Genomic DNA, 21,433 nt, shown 5'->3' with positions numbered 1-21,433 from the left:
TAGAACACATTTATTGCGAAGACATCCGTAATTAAATTGTTAGGTTGTTTAATGCTTCCCATGCTATTCGGAAGTTTTTGTCTTAAGCGGGCGTGTCGATGTTTTTACTTCCGGAATACACAGCCTTTCACGAGCGTCCATGAAAGAAAAAGAATGAAAGGGTTGCTATAGTGTCCCTTGGCATAACATCGCCCCAATAATATCTGGGGATACATTACGAGTCCCTACTGGCACTCAAGATACATTTTAAGGCTGTGGACGCTGGAGGCCATTCAACTTTTATTTTCATCGAAAGTAAGTAATGTTTATTTTTTTGCCGTCCTTGTTAGGCTAGCTTTGTTTCGGCGTAGCTACCTAATTTGTAATTTCCTCGTTCCATCCGTGTATGTACAGTACTTAGCTAGACTAGCTCTAGCTTGCTAGCAAGTACTGTAGTACCCTGCCTGGTAGTTAAAGTACTGTAACGTAAGGTAGATTGTTTAGTGAGAGATTATTCGCTTGTTGTAACCTGCCGCCCAGCAAGATATTAATTCAGAGTCATTTTTGAGCAGTATCTAAACATTAACACTAGTATATAAGAAACATTAATGCAAGAGAGGGTGATTGAGTACTACTGTAGCTAGGCTTCTGTAGCTGGCTGTCCTTTCGAGCGTTTGAGATGTGATTGCATCGAGTTTGTATATTTTTACGTGCCCTGTCTGATATATTTTTGTCAACGTTATTAGCTATATACTAGTAAAGTTGGTTAGCTTTTTGTTGGCAGATGTGTATACATTAGTGTCATCTGGTTAATTGACGGTATACTTACTTATACAGAGGTGCTCTGGTTGGCTAACATAGCTAGCACTTGCGTTAGCACACAAGTAATGGATAGGGGACCACAACTATGAACTATACTACTAGCAATCTGGCTAGTTAGACTAGCATATGAAAAGGCTTTTGTCTCCTTACACACGTTTTACAATAGCTAGCTAGTAAGATAATTTAGCTGCTTGTTTTATTACGTTGATTCACTGTAGTAGTGTGCAGATAAACCGTTGCAAGTACAGTACCCTCCCCAGCATTAATGTACATATTTTCAAAGCGTATTGTCTGTACCAGATTACAAGACTAGACTGATCATAAACTAATCTCAGAGTAGTTATGAAAACGTATATGACGCACGAGGGTACATAGCTAACATAGTTTATCTTAAACATTGCTGACCACTATTACATGGAGAATCATTTGTTACGATCGGGTAGAGGGGGACGTAGATTGAGGTAGGCTCTTGAAGTTGTGTTTAGCCTTAGGTCTTGGTGTGGGTGGTATAGTCCTGTTTACTTGACCATTGGTGTACCGTTTGGGTAGGCTGCCTAGGTAAAACCATTTTTGATCAAAGGAGTTTGTACCCTATTTGGTATTTTCTTTTCTCAACAGTGTAGTTCAATGGAACAACGGAAGTAGTCACAGATTGACATTGACCCCCAAATAGCATGTTGAAAGATTCAAACGAATGTTTGCGGAGGGACTGCATTGTTAACAGAAAATAAACTACATTATACTAAGGGTTAGTCCCTTCCCCCAGGCTTCAGCTACACGTTGTCCTTCACCTGGACAGGACACCGGCCACACCCACCGTGTTATAACAGTCAGCACTGGTGACAAACGTTTGTTGTTTTTAACATGGAGATTGCTTGGGGTGGGTGATCCTGAGATCAGTTTACTTTCAGACCTGCAAAAGTAGCCTACTGCCATTCAGATTAGAAATATATTTTCATTTCAAAATTACAGTCGTGTTTTAAGTAGAGACATTTTACAAAATATTGACAAATAGAATAACCTTTGTATGGTAGGCAATCTACTGCGTACATTTACAGACCTCAGTTTGTTCATGCCCGATTACTTGTGGAGTCTGGCCACACTTTTCTGGAAGTTCATTGGGAAGAGATGTTGATAGAAAACGACATGCTCATGGCAGACATTCATATTTAATGAAATCTCCCTTTGCCGTGTTTGGGATTGCCTAGGGCTAACCTGAACGTTCTTCTCAATGCACAACAGAAGTTGGCAGGCTAAATATCACTATTTGTCAGGGATTTTAAGTGAAAGCAAAGGGCCAAAGACATTTCCTTGCATGTCGCTGAAGCAAAATCAGGCTGTGAAGAGAAACAGCTGCTAGCTGTCACTGCCACAGTGGGAATCCTGCTGTATGGCATGGCCCCCTTCCAGGCTGATATTTCAGTTGAAGGTTAATCGCTCTACTTAGAACCACTGTGTGTCTATAATCATGGAAGACCATCAGTCTAGCCCTCTTCACATTGTATTGTTGAATTATTATGAACACTAACTGTAGTGCGTTTTCACCAGTTTGGGGCTGATCTGTGAAGTCTACATTCAACCCTTACATTCTTTTCAGCTGTTTTGGGTCAGACAGGATACAATGAGGTCCTTTCCGTCATGATAAACCATTTAGAATATATATATGTGTACATAGTTGTAAGGCTTGAATATGAAAATTATTTTAAAAAAATCTACAGTTTAAATCATTAACACTCCAGAATGGAGGCATATTCTTTTCAATAAAATGTAGAAAAACTAAAAAAGTCTAACCTGTTAAGAAAAGGCTGCATACGTAGAACCTCAGTGGGTAAATTACAAAATGCCAACCAACCACTAGAAGACTGAAACATTTAAGGACAGTTTTATGGTTTGCTAAAAAGTACCTGAAGAAGCCTGGGAAGTGTTAACAGATGAGATTGACTTGGTGGAACAAGAAAAGTGTGCGGACAAGAGGAAATTGGAGTGATTTAAAACATGTCAACTCACTTCTAAAACAGTGTTATAGCTTGGGCATGTAGTTCTGACATTAGAACTGTCTCTTCTTTGATATGGCTGCTGCTGTGCTGCAGCAGAATGAATTCTGGACTGCACAGAAATATAGGCAAAAACAAGACATTGTGTTAGTTCAACCATCGAGTGTTTCGTAGCCAAAAGTAGAATATTGTTGGCTAGCCAAAGAAATCATACAATATGAATTCAGTTTCATGTTCATTGTCCTAGATTCAGAATTGGTGTCAGTGGGATTTTGTACTTTATATAGATACCCTATCTTTATCCATATATCTCAAGTCTCTAGCTATCTGTAATATATTTACAATATTAACTTGACCTTCCAGGGGGGGCGGGGGTGGGGGGCGTTGGGGGGGGCGGGGCGCCCCCCTAATATAATGGTAGGGGAAACCCTAGATCAGGGACGGCAATACAGATTGTGACCTTCCCTAGTAAATGGGGCAGATGTCGTATAGAGTCACTTTAGTTGAGTCAAATATTTCCTAGAAAACAAATGGCTGGCTAGCTTGTGCAGTGACATTTTAATTTGGTGTTCTACTACATTGGTAAGGCAAAACACTTTTAGGCAGGCAATCATTTAAATGTGAGAGACAGCAGAATTGAAAGCAGCAATGGTGTCATTGATCTCATCAGGATCAGGCACATTTGATTGAACGGAAAAATAAAATGCATGCTTGATTAGGATGAGTACACCAGTAATAATAACAACAACCTTGCCCAATATTAAGCATGTTGGTCTTATCCAGTTGACAATCATTGTTACGGCTGGGGGAGTTGTCCCACATCCACTTGTCTTTGCAGCCAGCTCTCCCTGCCTGTTTTGTAGTCATACACTGTCCCTGGGTTTATGTAATGAGAACACTTCAGAGTTGCCCTTGAGAGTGAACTGGCTGTCTTTGATGCTGAGATTTGTGCAGAGGATAGGATTCAGTAACTAAACACGGGTCACTGGGGAAAACAGGCCCACACACAAACATGACTCTAGCAGTAGCCTCGCACAGTTTACCAAACCTAGGTTCCTTTTTTATCTTGTACTGTTAAGATGACCCTGTTTATTTACTCAGCGTTGTAAGTAGCCTATAGATTGTGACTTTAAAATCAACACTCAAGTTGTGTAAAAAATAAGCTACATTTCCATGTTGCCCGTCTAACCATGGTTACTATTTTCTAAGACCTGACCAGGATGTATTGGCAAAGTTTATCAGACACTTTTGGTAGAATGAGTAGCCAAAAGGTGACCCTGTCTGACAAAATTGAGGGTGTTCAAAATGATCTCTGCTTCTGTGGTAGTTGCCTTTATGATCTGCTCTAATGCAAATAACCTACATGAAAGACTGAAAAGATTCATAGGGAGATTATAACTCGCCTGGCCACTCAAATTGCAAAAGATGGTTTGTCAATTGCCTGGTTTAGCTTGTAATGCAGATATAATCATTTAGGTTGTAGCCTCAGTGCCAACAAAAACACAAATGGGTCTGAATCCCTTCTGTGCCTTCTTTCTCCAGATCTTCTCCACTGTGCCAGCCAAATGTCTAGGCCAGAGACTTGCCTGCACCTCGCGTGGTAGAGGTGCCAGAGAGGAGAGGTGGTGGCAGACAACGTGTAGTGTGGCCTGCCATCGTCCCATGAGCGTGGTCGTGCCAGGCCTGCGCTGCCAGTAACTGGGGCTGTGGTGAGCACAGCTCACAGCTTTCTCTGGACCCTCCCCAGCTGCCAGCGCTCTGTGGTGCCCGTGCCATGGACCATCCAAGAGAGAAGGAGGGGGAGCGGCCGGCCAGGAGCAGCAAGGTGGCGCAGCGCAGCGGCCACTCGTCACGGCCCTCCAGCTCCTCTACTTCCTCTGGGGTTCTCATGGTGGGGCCTAACTTCCGTGTGGGCAAGAAGATTGGCTGTGGAAACTTTGGCGAGCTGAAGCTTGGTAAGAATGTGCTCTGAAGTCCATCTTTATTTTGTTGGTACCTCTTAAGATGCGTTAAGTCACTGGACAAGATAAGAGCTCTTGAAACATCTTGAACTTTTGTTTAGATTAGTTTCTTTCACAGAAGGGCACACATGAGCCACATTTACATGCTCCACCAAATTGGATAATTGGATTTATTTGGCCTCTGGTTTACTCTGACCAGTCTGACCAGCATTGCCCTGACCAGCGATCCCATGTTTCTGGAGGATGCTAATCTATACTGCACCTATAATCAATGGCTTCTGTTGAGTGGAATACTATAGCCATAGGCAAGCCTGTTTTGTAGGATTAAGCCCATTGTGGTCTGAACTCAGACATGATGTAAATCACTCTCCATTCTCTCAACCTGTAAATATTCACACACGCATGCTCTTCACGTATCTTTCTCTCTCCACACTCATCCACTTGAGGTTGCACTGAAGTGCCCCCGAGTAATACACGGCTCACTCTCTTTTTCCATCGTTTTTTTGTGCTGTGATTACACAGTTTTGGGGGATGCTGGTGGATCTAATAGTTTGATGTCACCACCATTGTTATTTAAATAGCAGAGGCTGGGTAATTTATGTTCATAATATGTGCATTTTTTCTTCTTTTCCCAGGTAAAAACCTCTACACCAATGAGTATGTCGCTATCAAACTGGTAAGTGTTGTTGTTAATGCGATACATGGCAAGACCTCGCATCTCTCAAATGTAATAGAAATATACAACATTTTAGTTTGTCCTCGTCATGTCGCATATAAAACTTTATCAAATTCAACGAAGCAGTTGCCTATGCCTAACGTATTTGATACACTGCATGTGTCGTCCTTCGTCATTTATTAATAATTAAGCAAAGGCTTGGCAAGGCATTCAACTCGCCCTCTTTCACACTTCCGATGGCACACTGCTTTGAATCAGGCTACCTGTTTGAAACAGATAACTATTTAGTAATTGTTGCCTGTCAACATCGCAAGCCCTCTTCATACCCCTGGAAGGACCCAGTTGTTGGCGACAGTTGATGCCAAGGCATGATATTTCAGCCTGAAATGGCTTTATGTCAGATAATTCGACTCAGAGGAAAGGTGTTTTTTTTTTAAACATGAACTACTGTAAGAATTGTTCTTCAGTGTAGATGGAAGGGTAGCTAACTGCAAATTCACTTTTTTACAGCTTAGCCTATCTGCTTTTTTGGGGGGTGTTTTACTAGTAAATATCTTGTTTACAGTCTTCAAAAAAGCACCTTGTGGTGGATGTGTTCTGTTTAAACTATCCTTTTTTATGTGCCACCACTTCATATAAATGAGCATCTCTTGCCCGATTGTTTTGTAAAAAGAGGTAGGATTATATACATTAGCCTTGTAAAGTGCAAATGTTTAAATATTGTAGACCATTTTGTAAGACAAGTAGGGCAGGTAAAGATTAGAAGCTTCATTATGTACATTTATAACTGGTTCTAACCATGTCTCATATCAACATGAGACATGCAGCAACTGGTAAGTGCCATTAAGAGCTTGACTAACATTTCTATACAGTAACAAACCTGAATCTCTATCCTGTATACTCACACAGTGGTTGCTAGGCAAGGGTGTTCGGAACCTGGAGATAAATAGGAGAGTGGACATGCCAGCTTAGGTGTGCCTCTCAAAGCAGTGGTGCTGGAAATGAGTCATGCCATTATAATAGCTCTCCAGACAGCTATAAAGTACCAAACCATCAAAATATGAAACACTCAGAACAAGCATTGAAGAATACATATAAAACATGGAAAAACCTCATATAGCACAGTGTTGGTCAAGTCCAAAATAAGTCAGTTTGATTCTCAACCTTGCATTGGAAAGTGGAGTGGCTTTTTTTATTTGAAGTTCTTTTGTTCTCCCTGTTATACAGGAACCAGTTAAATCAAGGGCTCCACAGTTGCATTTGGAGTATCGGTTCTACAAAACTTTGGGAAGTACAGGTAAGGTCGTGTGCCAAATCAGCTTGATGTTCCTCTGGTGAGGCATTCCAATGACTCAGCAGTTTTGGTAGATCAGCTGAAAAGATAACTTCATTTCCACAACAAGTGATAATCACACAAAACAGTCACTGACCTTTACCTGGGGGAATTGTATTAATCCATGGGTATTTTAACATAATACCATACATTTAGGATTATAGAACTGTAATTTCCTGGTAATGGGATCTTCATTTTGCATGCCTAGCTACATTTCCTAAGTACAATATCTGAATTTCTGCTCTAGCTTCTTAACCGTTTCCAAGAATTTGCTCACAGCTAACTTGAAGCCCCCCATTAACTAAGAAATAAGTTGTAGAGTCCAACTTCGTTTGATCATATTTTGGGGGCTCAAATGATTCCCGATGGATATAGTATGTGCTGTTTTTATTGTTTTAGTTGTCATGACCGTCAGTCATGTGGGAATGGTTGCTTCATCTACTTTGTTGTCCCAAATGTGTCACAACTCTGAGAATTGTGTTTTCCAAAAAGGAAATGCAGTGTATTTTGCAACTAGCATGGTGGTATATTGCCCTGACTATGCTATGTATATACTAGAAACTTCGCTTCAAAGGACAGCTTGAAAGATAGTTCCCCTAAATATTTATAGATCACATTTGTTTGATGCACAGAACCTTTAGCAACCTCAAGTTTCATCTTTTAATATATTTACCTAACCGTTAGGTAAATATATTTTAATAATACCGGATGACAAATAGGGCTCCTCTCAAAAAGACAAGGAGAGTATCCCTATTTTTCATCCGGTATTATTTACAGCCTACTTGCATGTTCCAACAGCCACTGTCAGACATAGAGCTTTATGAGGCACACTGCATTATTCTTCCAGAGTACAATTAAAGGAAATGGGTTGAAACGCATGATATACAACACATAAAAAAATAATCAGATCTTTTAATAGCTGCCCCTAAAAAATATATATATATATACAAAAAATGTGTGAACACACTGTATTTGTTGAAGAAGCTGTTAACCTAAGCCAAGGTCACCCACTCTTAAAATCTAACTTCAGACTCCTACTAGCTGGCTATGAAGGCCAGCATACAAGCCAACATCCATGGCAACTAAAAAAGACATTCTCATTAGGTCATAAAAATCCCTCCCTGTAATAGTAGCTGGGCACACTTTATTGCACTTGAAAGTGTGGCTGTGAATATTGTTTCAAATACTGTTTGCTTTTCTGGACAACAAGACATTAACTGTAGTTTAGCCGCTTTGTTTGGTTCCTATCGCCACTGTAGTCAGACAAAGAGCAAACAGGGTCTACTGGTTTGCAAAGACAAGGTTGGAAAAGGCTAACTGTGCGGAAACGCATTAATTATTTAGAGAGTGGGACTGCCTCTCTAAGCACTAACCTGCTTCTCCGCTCCAGATGGGCGTATAGTGACCCCATTCCTGCTCAGCTGTGCACTGTGCCTGTAGTTTTTGTCAGTCGGAAGACAGTGTTTGTGCAAAGTTGAGTGCATCATGGCGCAAATTTGTTAGTTTACAGTTTAAACAGGCTATTGGTGACTAAAGCTCAATTGATAAGTGAAGTGCTTTGTTTTGCTGTGTGGTTATTTCAGGAATAAATAAGTACATGATTGAACAGTTTTCTTTAAAGAAGGAACCTTTAAGAAGTCTTGAGTCAGTGTTCATATGGTAGCATGAGCATGCTGGTGTGTTTATAAAATAAAGATAACAAAGATTTAGAGAAGCTTTATCATATCATGTGCAATCTTTTGAGCTGGCAGCAGACTCAGCCTTGAAATGGAACACCAGCTCTGATGAGTCACAACACGGCTCTCAATTGTTCTCAGGCCGGGAGGTGCTTAATGGTACAAACAGGTGACCCTTTACCTGTTTGTGATTCAATGGAAGGTTAAGTAGTTGAGATTTGGAGAGTCCTCTCCGGTTCTTCAGTTAAAGGCATAGGCCTGATTGTTTACTGACTTCACTGTGTAAAACATCTTGCAACATGCAAACAGCGTACTCTGAGGTGCTGCACTTCAGGACAACACAATGTTTGTAACTAAGTACCCTTAGTTATAATGGTTAATTATATGATTTAGGATTTGTGAGAAAGCCAGTCAAAATGGGTGTTCTTAAAAACAGCCTCGACAAGCACACACTTGTGGCCCTTTACTCCAAGAGCCCCTTTGGATAATGAATGTGCTCCATGTAAGCAGATGTTGGCACTGGAATGATCGCCTTGAAGATTAATGAAGTAGGCTTACTGACTGGTGTAATTTAGATGAATAGAAGTGGAGTGGAACACTTCTGTCATCCTCCAAGAAAGCTGCTGAGTTTGCTGCATCCCTTTGTAGTGTTTGTCTTTTTTAATCTCTTAAATTTTGAAGCAAGTAATTTTTATCCCTTTAGGTATTTTACCCTCAGGAGATCTGCTGTAAGGTTCTAGTGTGAAAAAAGAATGTAAGTTATTGCCCTAGCTGTTTGGTGTGCACAGTGAGGTGAACCATCCTACATCAGATAGTGTCCCATTTGTTTATAGAGAAAAGAGAAATACATCAAGCCCTTGGATTTCAGTCCTCGTAATCCTATTTGTTGATTTGCTTTTCATGTCACAGAATAATAACTGTACGTCTTACCCCTATACTCTATATCCTCATATTTTAGTGAAGAGACCTGCTTTTGACTATGATTGTTAATGGGACTGGTTGGCATAGTATGGCATGTCCTCAAAGGGATTTTGCTGCACCTGTGTTTATGTAGAAAGGTAAACTCATCCTCTGAGCTCAGTAAATTTAGTTACTCCCCAGGACATCTGTAAATCCTTGTAGGCATGCCTGGGCTTGTCTCTATGAATAAGCAGTATTTATTGTACTATTCATTTCTGTCTAAAAATGACTTTTGTAAGGCATACAACAATAACACTACACTAAACTCCATGTTCTGGGCAGATGGCTGGAGTGCAGCATTATTATAGATATAGTATAGATAGATAGAGTATCTAGAACAGTAGCACTGGTACATTCAGGTACTATCCAATAGCTGTCGTTCCTCCCCAATGAAGGTCAAGTTTAATTAGTGTATGCTCTAAGTTGCTTAGTCATACAGCCAGCATTAAGTCTGGATCCAGTGCAAACCAACCAGAGTAGGAATGGCAGGTTTTGTCACGGATCTAGGCAATCCCCTCAGGCTCTTCTAATCAATGGCATCGTCAGGGTGGAAGTGGGAGGAGATGCACCATTGAACATCAGAAGTGATGTCTAGGCTAAACATCGTAATGTAACATGTAATCAGGTTCACCGGAACCCCTTTTGTTCACACTGTCTTTTTGCGTTGGTCCATGTTGGCCTAACCTGAGGACCAGCATGTCGCTGCTGGTCAGGTTTTCCATCAGCTGTTCTATCAGTGTTTTAAGATAACTCTTCTTTTAAACCCACTAATCCAGCCATGTCATGTACTTGTTGCCAGCATAGCACCAACAGGGCCCACTCTGCATGTCACACGTTTTGTTGGCGCCAACAAGTCCCAGAGGTGACAAGAGACCAAATTCTGTGCCATGATGAGTAACATGCTGAGCGAGTTAATTAGCTTCAGAAATGGCACAGAAAACACCTATTCCAGCTATTTTAGCATGATACCTATGTGAATGCAAAGAGTATTCACTGTAAAACGTTACAACAAATAAATACAATTGTATGTGTTTTTTTTCTGGAAATGTTATTGGAAAAAATGTCGTTAACATTTTGCAACCCTGTGTTGTAGGGTTTTCAAATCAAAATAATACAACGTTTAGGGGGGGTCAGATGGCTGAGCGGTTAGGGAGTCGGGCTATTAATCAGAAGGTTGTTTTATTTAGATTTTTTTATGATTCTAACTGCCCTCTCCTGATCCATTTCAGCGGAAGGCCTGCCCCAGGTGTTTTACTTTGGGCCCTGTGGAAAGTATAACGCCATGGTGTTGGAGCTGCTAGGCCCCAGTCTGGAAGACTTGTTTGACCTCTGTGACAGGACCTTCTCACTAAAGACTGTCCTGATGATAGCTATTCAGCTGGTAAGTTTTCCCTACAGCTGCATGTGCCAATGAAATGAAGAATGCGTACAATATATCTCTTGTTTTGCATTACTGTAAAAGCCGACCGCATTATGTGGTTGAACTCGGAGGTCTCAAGATTGATCAACGAAATTTAGCCATTTTTGTTGACTCACCAAATACATCTGACACTTGTTACAACTTATAGTTACAATGACACAATGTAGACTGTTTGGCTGACGGCCAGGCTTGTTGTTGGCATGTTTGGGAGTTGTTTGTGGTACTGACTGGTGCTGTTGCTCTTTAGATCTCTCGGATGGAGTATGTACACTCAAAGAATCTCATCTACAGAGATGTAAAGCCTGAAAACTTTCTCATCGGGCGGCAAGGAAACAAAAAGGATCACATAATCCACATTATTGACTTTGGCCTGGCCAAAGAATACATTGACCCAGAAACCAAAAAACACATTCCATATCGGGAGCACAAGAGCTTGACCGGCACAGCCCGATACATGTCCATTAACACACATTTGGGTAAAGGTAAGGGTGGATAAAACCAAATATTTCATTGTTTTATGTACATTTCACCACCGGCCCTAATTAACACTGACCTTTCTTTTGCCAGTGTTTGGTCAACTTAATCATGCAAGTTAGTCTTAGTTAATCGCATTAAAAGTGTATGCTAATGTAATAGCTGCAGCTCAGTTCAACTGCCACAGTTCTTCCAACTTAACACTGAACACAACCTTATCAATTATACCATAAGTACAAATAATAACTTTGCCAAGTTATGGTATTAAGAAAAGTGTGATCATTTAATGTGAGACATGAATTTGTGTTCTTATGAATGACTGTCAGCATTTATAATAACTATCTTTTTCTTTTTTTTTTAAGAGCAAAGTCGTCGAGATGACCTTGAAGCGTTAGGTCACATGTTCATGTATTTCCTTCGAGGGAGTTTACCGTGGCAGGGTCTCAAGGTATGCTGCACTAACTGGCCCACTGGGACTGCCATTTAGTTGTCATTTAGAAATCCCTTCTGTAATTGTATTGTGTTTACCTGGCAGGCTGACACGCTGAAAGAACGCTATCAGAAGATCGGAGACACGAAAAGAAACACACCTGTAGAAGTTCTCTGTGAGAGCTTCCCAGGTAAATATTATTGAAGTGTCTGTAAAAGTTGTCACAATTGTTTAATTCATTTGTATTGCATCCATCATACACATATATGAAAGTGACCTCTGCCTGCATGTTGCACCTGCTATTTCAGAGGAGATGGCCACCTATTTGCGCTACGTCAGGCGGTTGGACTTCTTTGAGAAGCCTGATTACGAGTACCTAAGGACTCTGTTCACTGAGCTCTTTGAGAGGAAAGGCTACACCTTCGATTACACCTATGACTGGGTCGGCAGGCAAATCGTAAGTATCTTGAGATAAGGATGATTATATCACGAGCAAACGACATGAGAGAACATCCCTCAAGCATACGTGTTGTTGGTTGTCCTTGTCTGCAGCCCACACCTGTAGGGTCTGTCCATATAGACTCTGCAGCCTCCGCCATCACGAGAGAGAGCCAGCCGCACAGAGATCGGCCTTCCCAGCACCAAACCATGAGAAATCCGGTATGTTCTAGTGCCCTTTCCCTTGGAGAGATGCTGATGCCAGTCCGATCCTGTCAAGAGGAGAGAGAGGACGTTAGGTTACTAGTGAAAGCTCAGGAATCCTAGTATTCGAGAAACGGAAGGTTTGACAGGAACCCCCACTGCTTAGTCCACTATGCTTAACAACCTTCCTCACTCAATACCACAAAGGGTTGTCCTCATGGAGGTGGGGTGTACGGTTTGCCGTCTGCGTACGGAAGTAAGAAGTTATTCAATTTCCGGATCATCCCGAGCCTAACTGTTAAATTGACAATTAAATTTGGGGTTTACCCGACTGCTTTGAAAAGCAATGCATGCATGACTGCAACGCTGGCTTTACATGCATAATTGTGAGATGATGTGTATGAAAAGAGCCAGATGTCTACATCTGAAATTGCAAAGATGGTTTTTTTTTCTGCAAGCTATGCCATCCCCCCGGAGATGAAATGAATGTGCATCCTTTATTTGCCAATTCTTAGCTTTGCACCTTTCATGTTCTCATTCTTGGAGGGTTAACCTTAAGTCAACCATTGCACCTTCTTCTTTTTCCTTTCATTCTAAATCCTTGGTTTATTTTAATTTCTTTTAAGTCCAAAGTGAACAGTCTTGGTGTCTGGCTGCATTTGATTTAGTGTACTTCCAGCAGCAAGTAGAAAAACTGAACAGAACTGAGTCAGTCCTCAAACCTGTGCAACAGTTGAATATTGTGTTGCCTAGTCCAATCAGGTCCAATTTGAAGGGGTGTGTATGAACACAACAAAATTCCAGCTACAATGGGAAAGCTAAAACTATTAACAAAGCTAAAGCTATTACATTTAGTCATTTTTTTTAGCAGACGCTCTTATCTATTACTCAATTAATTTCATGATGTGGCGGAGTCTTACTTTTGTTAATAAATTCAACAGTGTAAAACAATGTTACAGTCTTAAAGGGACATACAATACAGTATGGACAATGTATTTTGCGATAACTGCTTTGCACTCATCCAAATGCAGCACCCTTTTTGAATGCAGAAAAGGTCTAACTCAAGAAGCATTCCAATATTGTCTTCATTAGACAATTTTCTCAAATAACCTGTTGGTTAAACATCTCCCAGTTAGCCTCCGGCACCACCCTCAGTCCATCACTGATCCAGTTCGCTGGCTTTGCTTTATCTCTTATTCACTCTTACTTTTGTTGTTCTGTTTCCCTTTTCCTTTTCTCATGCCGCTTTGCACAACATTTGGTCTTGCGCACCACCCCCCCCACACACACACCAATCACCCACTCACCACCCTCGTCCCTGCACCACTGACCCCCCCCCCCCCCCCCCCACCCGAGCAGACGGCAGCCACAGACCGGCGGGGAGCATGGGAGGTGCAGCCCAGTCGGCAGACAAATTCCTCCTACCTGACGTCCCACCTGGCGGCAGACAGGCACGGTGGCTCAGTGCAGGTACACCTCTGTGCTCCGACCTCTCAGTCTATCGCCGTCGTGCCCCCCCCCCCCCAGCTCTCTCTCTCTGTTATTGTTCCCCCCTGTCTTCCTCATTCACGGGGACACCACCACTTGCACGTCAAGGGGAACGGACTGTGGAGAGTGACAACGTAAAGAGTGTGTGTGTCGTGTGCTCATGTCTCATTGGTAACACAACTTTTGGCCTTTGGTCTCCTTGCTTGCTTTTGGAGGATGGGAGCAGCCTGTCATTTTTTAACAGCTCGTCTTACACCTCGGGAGTACTACTGTTGTGGTAGTATGAGGTGATAACAATGCTGGCTGCATGGCTAGTGGGCAGGGTGACTTGGCTTAGTGGCAGTGCATGCTTTTAAACAAAAGGGCAGTAGTCAAATTATCAAATGAAAGGCCACTTTCCTAAATGACGGGATGCAATGTTCAGTTTTTCCCTGATAAAGCTTATAAAAACAACCCTGTGCATTTTATGAGGTGCATTGTTATAAGGAAGGAGACGGATACAATATAAAAATAGAAATACAATTTATTCAGTGTTCTGTGATACCAAAACAAAGGTAATACGATAGTATGTTCTTGGTAATCATCATCTGAATAGGTTCTACTCTCTTTTACTCTCCCATACCTGTTGGGTATTGTTGACATCCCTGGAATCGCTTATCCGAATTAATGCATTTTTTCTGTGCCACAGGTGGTCAGCTCAACCAATGGGGAGCTGAATGCAGATGATCCACTGGCAGCCCACTCAAGTGTACCAATCACAGCCCAGGCAGAGGTGGAGGTGGTGGACGAGGCCAAGTACATATGACCTTTTGTTCCAAATTGCTCTCCCTCTTCTCTCTCTGAAGTCTTCTTCCTTCTTCTGATTAGTTTATCTATTACTGTACCTTAGCACCTCCTTGCATTTTCCCCATCTTTATTTATTGGTCTCTGTATCTCTCTCTGTCTCTACCTGTATGTCTGTAATTGTGACAGCCCCATGCCCCCAGCCCTCTTCCTGCACTCTTGTCTAATCTTTTCTGCTTCCTGATTGTGTGCTCTCTGAACCCAACTGTTACCTGTTACTTTCACTGTGCTGGGGTTGGCTAGGTGAGGATGGACTAGTAGAGCTACTCTATTATCGTATTTTTGCAGTCAGTGCCATTTATAGATGCACACAATATTGAAATGTCCGATTACAATGATGAACTGTAATAGGATATTTATGCTATCTGGATGTCAATTATTGAATTATTATTGTATTATAAACAAAGTATGTAGAATTCCGGTTCAAATGAACCACCCCGCCATTAGACATAAAACACAGTATTTATTTGTATCTACCTGTTTCCATTGACTGTGTCTCCCACATTCATCTTTAGATCTAAACTACACATACACACTCTTTTCTCTGCACTGGTCAGAAATTCATTGAGTTGGCCTGGTCTTCCTTTACTTGCTTGTTTGTTTTAATGATTAACATGCTTGTTGTCGGCTCTTTGACGACACTCTCAATGAGCTGGTGTTTGATGCAAATGCTCAGCGAGACTGAAAGCAAGCTAGGCAGCAGACAGCATTCAATTAACATGGGACTAGAGAGAGGTGCACAAAACTGGGTTTCCATAGCAATGTGGAGAAGAAAAACACAATTTTCCGCCCCTCTAACACATCCGCTTGAGGCCTGGACATCCGCTTGGTCATTTGTTAAACCGAGCTGACGAAGAGTGCAAGCCATGATATTTGTGAGGTTTATGTCGGAAGGATCCTTTTTATTTCCCTCCCTTTACTGTTGTTCAACTCTCCACTGGTTACAGTAATGATAGCGTTTCCTAATGAAACCCTCAAATTTGCAGTGGGTGAAGATTCAATAATCTATAAATGATGTGTTTCCGCAAAACATTGAAACGACTGCATATTACTGCTTAAAAGCCTGTGCTTTTGATGTGACCCCTTAACCTTCACCTGCGTGTGTGCGTGGCATGAAGTCTGTCCCATCGTCCTGAGCCTTGCCTTGTATTAGCCTAATTTCTCTTTTGTCTTTACGCTCTCTTCTCTTCTTTGTAGCTGCGTGAAAATGCTCAACCTGTGGTGAGTCCCTCTCTCCTAGTCCACATCATACCCATGGGACAGGAAGTGGACCAGCCTAAACAGGACCCAGTATTGTTGTATAAAGAGACTTCATTAGTGCACTCTGCATTGATGTCAAATTTGGATTTGTAGGACCAATACTAGTGATTATATAACCTTTCAGATGTTTCCTAATCGTTCATACCTGAACTAGAGAGTTCTTTTGTTGTTATTATATGATTTTGGACTATGGCATGAAATGTATGCCTTTAACAGTCTCGAGGCACTGTACAATTTGGGAAAGGATACATGGTGAGGGGTTATGATTGGATCGTGATGTTTGGGAAATATATATGTTGCAGTACCCTAAGGTTGTAAAAAACATCTTGTGTACCAAAATCATTTTCAGGTTTCTTTTGGACTGTCCATTTATGCCGTTACCCTTTTGCTTCGTTACTTGAGTTTTACTCCCAAAATGTTAACATTGCATGGCTTCAAATTTGCAATTGACTTAAATTTTGTAATTTCTGTACACTTGCTGTAGGCAAATTGTGCTATTAGCTAGAGCTCCACAGCTCTGTCTATCAGTCACTATCCTTTGTGTTGGTCTCTGACTGCTGTCTGAATGTTTTAGTAGTCAACCACTTCAGCCCAAAGTGTCCTGTGCTCTGTCTCCACTTCTCATGTTCTCTCCATAAACCTGTATGTGTAAAACACTTATTCTTGACTTTAAATGCCTTCTGTAAGCTTGTAGACATAAGGTTAGTCTTGCTAACCCAGTATTAAATGTTCTTTATTGTCAGCAATTATGATTAGCCTAAGTATATTTGACCCTGTTTCCAGCTATTGTCTGAGAGGCATTAACTCTGGCATACTGCCACAGTAGTGCATTTTTTTTCTTCTTTTAAACTAAATTGTCTTAGTTCCTCACAGACTGTTCTTTTGATTGTCCCTGTACATTTTAAAGAGCTGAAGAATATGATCAGCCTTTCTTTGCATCATGTTCTTTTTTATTCTTTGTCTTTAAGTCAACTAGCTCTACCCTTGTAATAAGTTTATTTACACTTTGTGTTAAGCTTCCCTGTTTCTCTTTATTTGTAGGTGCTGCTGCTTTTTCAAGCGAAAACGGAAGAAGAACACACCGAGGCACAAATGATGATGATGATGATGATGCCTGTGTCATCCATGTTTCTTGGTCAGCCGATTGCAATTCCAGTAATCAATTAAGTCCGGTTTCAGACAACAACAAAAAACAAAGAAGAGAATGATGCTCCAGAAGATCTGACATGGAAATCATTCTTTGGGAGAGGGGGGTGTTACCTTTTGCTCTGAGAATCGAGATGTGCGTTGAATAAAAGTGAGAATTTATTTTACTTTTTATTTTTTAACTCCTTCCTCAGTGCTTGGGAGTATTTGGCAGACTCAGTTGACGGGAGTTGGGATCTTCTACATTGGGATTCAACAGAGAACGAAGGGCATTTCTAAAAGGCACTTGGGCAGCATTTGCACTTCTTTATTAGCTGTGTGTCGTCCCCCCCCCGTCCCCCCCCCGTTTTAAAGGATTCTCCATGGAAGTAGAAGCAAAGAGAGAAGACTTGGGTGCCTCTCAGACATCGCACTGTACCACGTCATCCCAGCTTTCCTCACTCCTGCTCTGGGCCATGTAGAGGGTGCCTGCCTCACAGCGTTCTTTTGTGTGACGGAATGTATACCTGTAAACTGTTGGGAGCCAGGATCAGAAAGGCTTCACTTCTCCAACACGATGATGTGAACCTAATACGGGACTGTATTAGGTTCTTATTATGTCTTCAAGCACGCAGGGAAAACCCGTCTGCATCGCTCTGCTGATTTGGCCCTGCACTTCAGCCTGACTTCCTCCAAAGGGGTTGAGATGTGGCGGTGGGAGGAGGAGGAACACCGTGTAGTGCGCTCCAGAGATGTCCTTTTTTTTCCTGATAGATTCTAGTGCAAGCTGCTTGTTTTAAAGCACTCACCCCACACAGCACTCACTTCAAAACACTACAGACTCCCATGTGGCTTTGGTCTGGTTGGCTTTGGGAGTTGTAAAGACCTGACGCTTGCTTGTTGGCTGAAAATTGAAAAAGTTGCCATGTATGTCTTACTTCCAACCTTTATTCAAACACGTGCGTGTGCACACACTCATAATGATTGTATGAGCAGAAAGTTTAACAAAAGCATTTCAAGAATCTGGCAGGTGCTTGGAAAGGGAGTTCTCTGTCTAGTGATGGTTGGCATTTTGTCATTAATTCCTTGTAAATATTTGACCAACAATATAAATCAATGAAAGCAATGGCCACATGATGGAAACCAGTGAGCGTTTCTCGGTACAAGAGGATGCGATGGGATTCTGACTGAGACTAGATATGACGATGAGCTGGCGAACAGTAGAACATAAGCATTAGATCCCAGCTTTCTTCTGCTGTCCAATGCCTTAACCAAACTCCCAATCATAGGGCTGATGAAATCCTTACTTGCGTGTCAAGATAATGATATATTCTCTGACGTGTAGTTTTGTGGAATAATGCCAAATGCAATCTGGAGTTGGTAATAGTGAATGATCTAAAGAAGCTCCTGCCCCCCTGTCTGTCTCTCTTGGTGCACCCCACTGTCACCCACCCCCATCAGAGTACAAGTATTAGCTGTGAGACCACCTCTACTGATGGGGAACAATCCTAGGAGAACTAGGTCCATCTTCTTGATTGTAATTTATTATGTTTTTTAGCAAATGTGAATTTGAAATGTGATAAACATACTTATTTTTTCCATTCCAAATAGCCATGCTTTATGGGAGCTGAGTGGACTAATAGCTAGACACTATATCTGCACTATGTTCTTTGAGCCCCCTCCCTTCCCAAGGAGTCCTTGCCTTTCTTGCACTGTACTTACTTTTACTTTATTGTACACAGCATTCTGTGATATGGAATACATTTATCCAAATAATAGGCTCTTCCTTTTTCTTTTTTAAACCCGTCCGGTGCCATACGACTCTGACACACACAGAGACAAACTAGACAGACATCATCTCCTGGTGAGGTGTTTGAAATGGAGTGCCGCTTGTCATGTCAGACAGTGCAATTATTGAGAGAACGCAAGGGGCTTGACAGACCTGTGCTTGTACATGCATAATATTGTGTATCGTTTTCCTTTTGTTTTCTTTTACCTTTTCCTTCCCTAAGTTATTGTGTGAGTACTTGAATTAGAAACTCTGTGGGACTTTTTTCTGATATCTGCAGTATATGGTGTTTTCCATTGATGGCTTTTGAGGGAATTCTGTGAGAAGGCTTTTTAAATGACTGATCTTCATTCCTCTAAGATGCCTTAGTGCCTCTTGATTGAATGTTAGACATATGGGCTAACATTGCTGTCAGGCTCATCACTTTGTTGGTTGTTTGCGCTAGCTGGTGAGAAGGACTGAGTGAGTAACAAGATAAACCTGCAAGCTCACTGTCAGCTTTGGGCCATCACTTTAGCTACAGTTTTCCCAGGTGGGTTGTTTGAATGATCTTATGACCTTATCAGTCAATGGTGCCTACACTGCTGCCGATGGGGACATATGGTGTCCTGTAGTTATTGCGCTCAACATGCATATTAAAAACTGTGTTGGTCTTTGCGGGTCACATCTAAGGTGCCACACCTGCTTATTTATGTACCACTAAAGCATGTGCCTGTGGGACATGTTATTATTTAGCTTTGATTCAGATGTTTAGTAACCAACTCTGTTCTGTCTGTAGAGCAGCAGTATATTCTGTACCAAAACCATTGCTAAAGATACAGCCTCTAGGACTTCACTAGTTTTGCAGTTGGGCATGAGTCCTTGGGTTCAGGTGAGGCGTCTGGACAGAACAGTGTGCCACCTGCTGTCCATTGTCCAACCCTCCATTGCATGGAGTGGCACTGCTGCACGACAGTAATGTATTGAAAGTATAAAGTATTGTTGAGTATAGTAAGAGTAATTTACAGACAATGGCCTTGGGTTCCCCAATGCCATACCGATGACTACTACTCGCTTCAGCCTTTCCCTGTGCCGGAAAAGTGTGAAGTAGAACTTCATGTGACTTGACCAGCTTTTTCATTATGTCCTCCTCCTGTAAGATTTGCAAGTGCCAGTTAGACAGTTCAAGAAAGAACAAGATTGTGGAAATACCTGAGAACAAGATGGACCGATCTTTTCCCTTCATGCCACTTTTACCAAACCTCCATTTTCAGTTGACCATGTTTGATCTTGTTTTGAAGTAGAATGTGTGACTTTTGCCATGTTTCCATGTGGTGTATGCTGATTTGGGGTTTTTGTTTTAATTATATTGTGGCTATTCTCTCCATTTTAATTCTGATCAGCATCTGAAAGACATGATGAATCTACTATGTGATATGTACAGTCTAGTTTATATGACAAGCTTGTCTAGACTGAGTAATATACTTCTGTTTGTATCTGCATGGCTTACCTGGAAATGACAGCAGCCTACCTAATGCAAGGCTAAATATAGTGGACCATGGACTACAGGAAAACTGACGGTTATTGTTTCCTGTTGAGTGTAGTGGGCCTGTATGTCCTCAGGAGGCTCTGTAAAAAGGCTTAATGTAATTTGATCAGTCATCACCACAGCACATTCCAATTTTAGTTCCCTCCTGTGTCGTTACTTAGACAATAGTTCAATGCTTTGCCTCTCAATCCTCATTGCCTTTAATTCACTTCAATATATTGTGTAATTCATATTTGTTTTTCCTACGTGTCCAAACAGGCATGTAAATCTAAGCAAAGGAGAGGAATATGGAATGGCAAAGTAGTATGTAATTTAGTTCATTTCTGGCACTTTTCTTCCCGTTTCTGTACTGTAGAATTGGATTCACTGTAAATTGTATATGGGGAATATGCTTACGGTGACAAATGACTGCAATATTGTGATGATTCTCTTGAAATTGTAAATTGTACAGACTTTCACCATTCTTGATTTTTTTTTTCTGTTTGATTCCTTAAGTAGTGTACTCATTTCTTCTTTTTTTTCAAACTGTGGAGAAACAGAATTGTACAATACAACGAGAGTTTATTCCTCCCTTTTTGCTCGAGCAATTGTTTCAAAGCTATGGTTGAGAGAAATTTTACAGTTGTATTATGGGTATTGTGTTGAAATATGAATGTTACTTCAAAATGTGTTTGAATGGGTTAACCTAGTAAAGGGCTTCATGAGTGAAGGACCCACTATTTTGTTCTGTACTATTTTTTTTGTTGCAGAAAGATAAAGGTTTTGACTTTTTATCAGAAATGCCTATTTTCCCTGGGGAGCCATGTGAAACGTCTCACATGTAAACCGTACAAATTCACTTTTTAATCCCTCCAATTGTAAAAGGGAACTCCGGTTTGCAGCCTTTTTTATGTAAAATAAAACATCTCTTAACCTTTCAATTGAGCCTGTATATTTTTTTTACATTCCTGACACACAGTTCACAATGTGGTTGAACGCTACATGCAGTCAAAAATGTATTGCCTCACTGCGCAAGCTATATTGTTAGTGGTGA

The 21,433-nt window shown here is 41.3% G+C and overlaps 1 protein-coding gene across 7 annotated transcripts; it reads left to right on the top strand.

The window, feature by feature from the left end:
- Window positions 1-113: 113 nt before the first annotated feature.
- csnk1g1 (casein kinase 1, gamma 1) lies at window positions 114-21,320 on the top strand. 7 transcript variants are annotated; one of them, XM_062471079.1, is made up of 15 exons: window positions 114-294; window positions 4,338-4,750; window positions 5,392-5,432; window positions 6,660-6,729; window positions 10,631-10,782; window positions 11,069-11,303; window positions 11,658-11,743; window positions 11,831-11,915; window positions 12,034-12,182; window positions 12,278-12,385; window positions 13,727-13,837; window positions 14,544-14,650; window positions 15,896-15,919; window positions 17,000-17,093; window positions 17,299-21,320. In XM_062471079.1, the coding sequence occupies exons 2-14, from the start codon at window positions 4,570-4,572 to the stop codon at window positions 17,052-17,054; spliced, it is 1,404 nt and encodes a 467-aa protein (XP_062327063.1). In that variant the 5' UTR covers window positions 114-294; window positions 4,338-4,569; the 3' UTR covers window positions 17,055-17,093; window positions 17,299-21,320. The 7 variants fall into 7 exon arrangements, with proteins under 7 accessions (XP_062327063.1, XP_062327065.1, XP_062327061.1 ...); XM_062471081.1 differs by lacking the exon at window positions 15,896-15,919; XM_062471077.1 differs by having other exon boundaries at window positions 17,000-21,320.
- The last annotated feature ends 113 nt before the right edge of the window (window positions 21,321-21,433 follow it).

Source organism: Osmerus eperlanus, chromosome 10 (assembly GCF_963692335.1).
Source record: "Osmerus eperlanus chromosome 10, fOsmEpe2.1, whole genome shotgun sequence".
In the NCBI taxonomy this organism is placed as follows: domain Eukaryota; kingdom Metazoa; phylum Chordata; class Actinopteri; order Osmeriformes; family Osmeridae; genus Osmerus; species Osmerus eperlanus.
Note: the sequence above shows the minus strand (reverse complement) of the source record. Positions and strands in the feature narration are given on the sequence as shown.

Excerpts from the sequence above, each read along its gene's own strand:
- csnk1g1 (XM_062471079.1), top strand. The coding sequence starts at position 4,570 with ATGGACCATCCAAGAGAGAAGGAGGGGGAGCGGCCGGCCAGGAGCAGC. Across the intron at positions 5,433-6,659 it reads AGTATGTCGCTATCAAACTG|GAACCAGTTAAATCAAGGGC; the intron begins GTAAGTGTTGTT and ends CCTGTTATACAG. Across the intron at positions 15,920-16,999 it reads GTGAAAATGCTCAACCTGTG|GTGCTGCTGCTTTTTCAAGC; the intron begins GTGAGTCCCTCT and ends CTTTATTTGTAG.